Source organism: Ictidomys tridecemlineatus, chromosome 5 (assembly GCF_052094955.1).
Source record: "Ictidomys tridecemlineatus isolate mIctTri1 chromosome 5, mIctTri1.hap1, whole genome shotgun sequence".
Lineage (NCBI taxonomy): Eukaryota > Metazoa > Chordata > Mammalia > Rodentia > Sciuridae > Ictidomys > Ictidomys tridecemlineatus.
In genome coordinates, this window is record NC_135481.1 from 16,740,204 (window position 1) to 16,746,203 (window position 6,000).

The 6,000-nt window shown below is 59.0% G+C and overlaps 1 protein-coding gene across 4 annotated transcripts in view; it reads right to left on the reverse strand.

Moving 5' to 3' along the window:
* Window positions 1-5,537, reverse strand: part of Smad6 (SMAD family member 6) — a 74,980-nt gene extending 69,443 nt beyond the window's left edge. Inside the window, exon 1 of one of the 4 annotated variants that reach the window (XM_021727791.3) lies at window positions 3,666-5,537. In XM_021727791.3, the coding sequence (XP_021583466.1) occupies window positions 3,666-4,479 (814 nt within the window). In that variant the 5' untranslated portion in view covers window positions 4,480-5,537. The remainder of the gene's footprint in view (window positions 1-3,665) is intronic. The other 3 variants (XM_021727793.3, XM_013357632.4, XM_005316723.4) reach the window with 3 other exon arrangements.
* Between the last annotated feature and the right edge of the window lie 463 nt (window positions 5,538-6,000).

Here is a 6,000-nt window from a genome sequence, read left to right on the forward strand (position 1 = left end):
TGAGAACCAGGAGGGGGCTTCCCAGGCGCCTTTCCCCTCCTCCCCCAGAACCTAGAGGCTCAACCCCAAGCCCCAGGATGGGAGACACAGAAAAGGAGCTCCTGGCACTTTAAGGCCGGCTGAGCCTAATTGCCCAGATTCCCCCGCAGCCAGATAAACAGCGCGGCCGGCTGGCGCCAGCAAGAGGCAAACTGCACATTATCACCCCTTCCTCACCTCCAGGAGGAGCGAGGAGCAGACGGGCAGGCCTAGGGGCCTCGAGCCGGGCGGGGGGGGGGGGGGGGGGCCTGGAAGCCCAACTTGAAATTGATCTCATTTCAAAGGGATAATGCCAGGCCAAATAAAAGGAAAACTTTCTAGCCCGTTCTAATTCCTCAGCCCTGGCCTGGGAACCCTGTGTTTTCCTAGGCGGCCTCCTCCAGTCGTTTAGAAATACTCTCTCACTCTGTCTCTTTCCCGGGCACAATTTGGATAATAGTAATTTACTGAATATAATTACAGAAAGAAAAAAAAAGTGGTGAAGCAAAGAGCAGGAGATTTACTCCAAAGTTAATGGATACTTTCAGGAGAAAGGAGCTCTATAAACACAGGTCAGAGCTGTGATTAAAGTATTTCTCCACATTTCCGTCCACATAGGCACCCACCGGGCTCAGCGCGCTGCCTTAGCCCTGAGCAGAAAGGCTGGCAGGAAGGAGGCTGAGCTGGAGCCTGACTTCCCAGGGGCCAAGCAGTGCCCAGCACAGAGCCTGGCACACAGGGTGCGCCCCCCACCCAAGACCCCCGTTTCTGAGACAAGCACAGGGGCCAGGGCAAGTGGAGGGGAGGAAGGCCTGTGCACCCATCAGACCTCGGGGGCTCTGTCCAGCCCCCAACTTTACAAATGGGAAAATAGGCCTTGAGAGGGAAATTTGCCTCAAAGCAAGTTGATGGACAAGCAGGATTGGCTCTGAACTGCAGGGGTCCACACTGCCCAGGAAATGGCCTCCTGTCACTGGGGCTCTTGTAGGGCTGGCTGGGGTGGGGAGGAACACTGGTGACTGGTGCCAGGTGGGTGTTCCTCAGTCCTTCCATGCTGGGTGTTCCTGTGTACTTTACTCCAGCCATGCGTCTGCTCTGTGTGAGTGTCTGTCTGTCTGTCTGTCCCATGCCCCAGTCCTCCCCCCACCCAAGCTGGAAAGAACAGTCTCCTTATCAGGGCGCGCACGGCTGAGCCCTAGCTATGCAGGGCTCAGCGCCCGCCCAGCTTCAGGAGCCAGGCTGGCGGCCAGACAGCGGGGGCGGGGTGGGCAGCAGAGGGCTTCCCCAGTTCTCAGTCCCAGGAAAGGCAAAAGGGTCGACCCCAGCACACACTGAAGATTCCTCAGGCCATCAGTCTCTCCAGCCTGCCTCCAGTGTGACTGACTGGGGGCCTCACAGGCTAGCAGCAAGCAAAGAAGCAGAGGAACAGACTGGGGACACTGCTGCCCCTGCAACAGCGCCTCCTTCTGGGGGGCAGGAGCAAGCCAAGAACCAATGCTCAGTCTAGAATTAGACTTGGGAAATGTTCCTACAGCCACCCCCACTGAACCATAGGGAGACTTTGCAGGGAGGTAACTCATCCAAGGTCAAGTTGCTGGTTACTGGCTGGGCAAAGCCTAGGACCAGAGTCTAGGGTTAAGAACTGTTCTACTGCCGTTTCCAGTTCTCCTTCAAACTTACAACTGCCCAAGTCTAGCAAACTCAAACCACAGCCCAGGCCAACTCCTAGTTTAAGGAATAGGAGTGGGAATGGGACTGTCTGTTGCCTTCAACGTTTTTTTGCTCCTCCCCTTCCTGCCCACCCAGCTGAGCTTGCCTGGCCTCTTGGTCCTGCTGGCCAGCTCCTCCTCTGACCCTTCCTACAAGGCTGCTCCAGGTTAGAGGTGTGAAGCTCCTGAAGGCAGATTCTATATGAACACACCTACAGCACTGCTAGTGGTTCAGACCATTGACCCTGCCCCCTTTGCTTCTTCCCCTCTTCCCATCTCTCTCTCCTCCCCAGGATTATTTCTTGAAGGTGTAGAACCTACTCACATTTCTACTTCACCAGTTGCAGCACCCAGCATGGTGCCTGGCACAGAGTAAATGCTCAACAAACATTTGCCAGCACACTGACATGGTGAAAGAGAAAGTACCTGCAAGGACCTACTAGAAGAGTGGAGTAGACCCCACGATCCATCTCCTACTAGAAAATAATCAGGAACAAGACCATCATATATGGGCCCCGTTTTTCAAAGACAGGGAGGAGACAGGAATAACTGAAGGGAGAAAGCCTCTTCCAGGGGAAGCTGTTGAAAAGAGTGGCCTGGCATAGGAAGCTCAGGGTAGACCCCAACTCAGGGTCTGCCCAAGGCAGTGTGGAGTGACCATTCGGAGAGCAGGTCTCTCCCCCCCACACACACACACACCCATCAATGCCCTCTATTTAGGAATCACCACTGAGCGGAAACTTCCTTTCCCTTTGAGCAACTACCCCCACTCAACCCCGAAAACCACATATATAAGACACCTGGGACAAATCCAGGCTCCCACCTTCCCCTTCCACACTGAGTCGGGAGTCCTGTGATCTGACCATCTCTGTGCCCCCAGGCTGGTGCTGACTCTCTTCCAGGAGGTCAGATTGGAAGAACTCCCAGGACCAACAGCCTAAATTCTACTGGCCCCATTCTTGCAAAACCCCCAATGCCACCTAATGGATTCACACACACACACACACACACACACACACACACACACACACACCCCTAATGAAGGTTCCCTACAGTGCAGAGGTCAGAGCGAGGGGATGGCGAGCTCCCTGCCTTCCAGAGCTCTGCCCCTCCTCACTTCTGCTCCAGCATCCAGGGGCTGCCCAGGTAAGGAAGGGTGGAGATGCTGTGTACAGGGGAAATCCCAAGAGGAGAACAAAGGAGGGGAGTGCAGTTCTCGGAGGTAACTTAATAGCTGGCTTCCTCACCTAGTCTCAGAAGCCTCAGGACCCTCAATTCTAGAGGAAAGAGGAGCACAAGAGAATGAGGATGGTGATGATGGAGAACCCTGGCATTTGACACCCAAGGGATGCTGGAAATGAGAGAGGAGTAACCCTACAAAAGCTTTGCTGCAAAGTGTACTAAAGAATAAGTGGAACATTTTATGAATACTTTCCACTCTAGCCATAATTTGTATATACCCAATTTCACAACTTATGGGTACCTTCACAGAAGTATAGCCTGGGTATAGGCATGTGCATGCTCATACAAATGCTGGAAGCCTGGGTACCCACTGGGAGTAAATTCTGATATTGGGTGGTGGGAAGAACGACATCCATTTTGGGGGGGGGCGGCTCTCTTTGGTCTGCCCTCTCCTCTCACTGAAGCTGAAGCTGCACAGAGAAAACTCCAACTTGTACCCATTATATGGGTAGCCATTGCTGGAACCTTAAAATGAAGTTGCCATTTGATTTGTGCACTCGACAGTCACTCTCTGGCTCTCCTTTTCACTCCCCTCAGCCAGGTTAGGCACCTCTCCTGGAAGCTTTCACGCTCAGGGGCACTGGGTGAGCGCCAGCCGCTGTGCCCGCCCGCCCCAGTAGCACAGAGAGGAGGCCAGAGGAGGGTGCAGGGAGGGGGAAGGCTAGGCTCCCACTTGGCCCCGCGAGGCACGCTCACCTGGCCCGCAGAGCCGGCTGAAGTGGTAGGGGTTGCAACACACGGTGGGGCCGTCGGCGGCGGCGGCGAAGCTGTGGCAACCGCACAGGGGCTTCAGCTCCACGGCGTGCTGCAGGTCAGGCCAGCGGAAGAGGCGGCCGAGCAGCAGCTGCGGCGGCGCGGGCTGACCGCCCAGGCGGAGGTCGGCGCGCGGCACCAGCACGCAGCCGCCCGGCACGCCGCCGCGGGACTCCACCGCCTCCAGCAGCGTGTCCAGCGAGCGCTCCTTGAGCCGCTTCAGCAGCGAGTACGTGACTGTCTTCAGTTCCTGCTCGAGCAGCAGCAGGCGCGAGCGGGCTTCGCGACTCCGCCCGCCGCCCGCCGGCTCCAGGGCCGCCCCGGCCAGGGGGTCGCCAGCGTCCCGGGGCGCGCCAGCGGCGTCCCGCTCCGAGAAGAGACAGCAGGTCACTGTCTCGCAGTCACTCTCGGGCAGCCAGCCCGGGCCTCCCGGTTCCGCCACATCCAGCAGGGAGCCCCCGGCGCCGGCCCCCGGCTCCGACATGGGTCTCGGGGGGCCCCCTGCGCGCCGGCGCCTCCCCGCACTCTGGGCGCCTCGCTGTCCCACCGCGTCCCGGGGCCGCCGTGGGACTACCGGGCGGACTTCGGAACGGCCACAGCCTCCGCCCTCTCGTGCCCGCGGGGCCGGCTCAGCTTGGCTGCCCAAGCTCCCATCCTCGTCACCGCCGCCGCCGCTGCCGCCGCCTTCCTCCCGATCGGGGACCACACGACTTCGCCAAAGTCGCCGCACCAGCCCCGAGCGTTTGGACCTGAACATACGATATCCTTTGGCGCCAGGGGTGGGAGGGAGGCGGTCTCCGATTACCAGGGGTCCGTTCCCTCAGCGAGGCGCCGGCTGCGCGGGCCGCAGCCCCACATGAAGCTCCGCCGCGGAGCGCCGTGCAGACCGCGCACAGCCTGTCGTCGAAGGGGCACAGCAGGACTGCAACATGAGGGAGCTCGCCCGGGCTGGACAGCCGGGAACAAGCGCGCGCCCAGCCGCAGTCCGCGCTTGGCCAGCGGCTACATGGATCTCGGCGGCCGGCCTAACTCCAGCCCCCGCGCTTTAGGGGGGCTGCAGGCAGCGCGCAGTTAGAAAGACCCTGCATGGGCCGGCGAGCCTTCAAAAGTTGCGCGGCTCGTCCATGAGCACAAAGCGCTCGCGTCGAACCCCCAAATGTGTCTGGAAAGCCCTGCCTTTAAAGCCCAAGCGCGTAACTACATGGGCTTTTCCTGCAGGATCCGAAAGGTAGGCTTGTTGATACCCTCAACTCCCTGCAAAAAAAGAAAGAAGGGGTGGGGGGAAGGAAAGAAAGAAAAAATCCCAAACAAAATCCAAATCCCTGGATTTGCATGCATGAAAGGCCAACTCCGTCTCAGGTCCCAGGAGCTAGATGCACTTGGAGCGAGTTTCTCCTGAACGCGGGTGTCAACACATGAGTGGAAGCTGTAAAAATCCCAAAGAGCTGCTGGGAATCCTTAATTAAAAACGCAGTCCACCGAGGCAGAGGTCGCAGCCCGCCCCACGCTGCGCTCGGACGCTTGGGGCGCCGCGGCTGCCGAGGTCGCCCCCCCTCCCCCCTCCACAAAAGTGCCTCCCGGTGGCCCCGCGGTCCCTGCGAGGTTTGGCGAGGCAGCGCCCGGCAGCTCTTTCTCTCGGCTCGGCTCCCTCGCTCGCTCCCCCGCTCGGCTCTCTCTCTCTTTTTTGTTCTCCTCAAACGCACACTGAGGGCCCCCGGAGGAGCGCCGCGGAGTCATTGGCTGCCTCCCATCATATGCCAGTCTAGACACTTTGGCGGCTCCGCGGCGCTGATTGTTGCGCAAACAAGGTTTCAAGTTTCTTAACTCTTAAAGGAGAACACGTCCCATTGCAGGGCCCGAGACTCCGAGGGGCTGGCTCCCGGGGCGGGCCGAGACCCGGCCCCCGCCCCACTCCCGCCCCAGCACCTCCGCCCCTGGCCTGACAGCGCCCGCGGCTCGCTCTCCAGCTTTCGGTGCGCCCGGGGCACGGATACCGGGGAGTACACGGACACACAGAGGGGTACACAAACCATTCGTGGGTGCGTGAGGTCTCGGCGAACCCACCAAGACTCTAGCGCAAACGGGGCATTTTGCCTCTCTCTGGTTTATGCACAAGCTTACAAACCCACATTGCACTTTAGAGTCAGTTCAAACCCCCATCCGAATGCACGATAATAAAAATGGGTGTGCATGTGTGCCTTCCTGCCCGGCATCTCTGGGGAGTTGAAGGCGGTTATGTTGGGGTATCGGGGTTTTCCGTGAAGATGCCAAGGTTCCA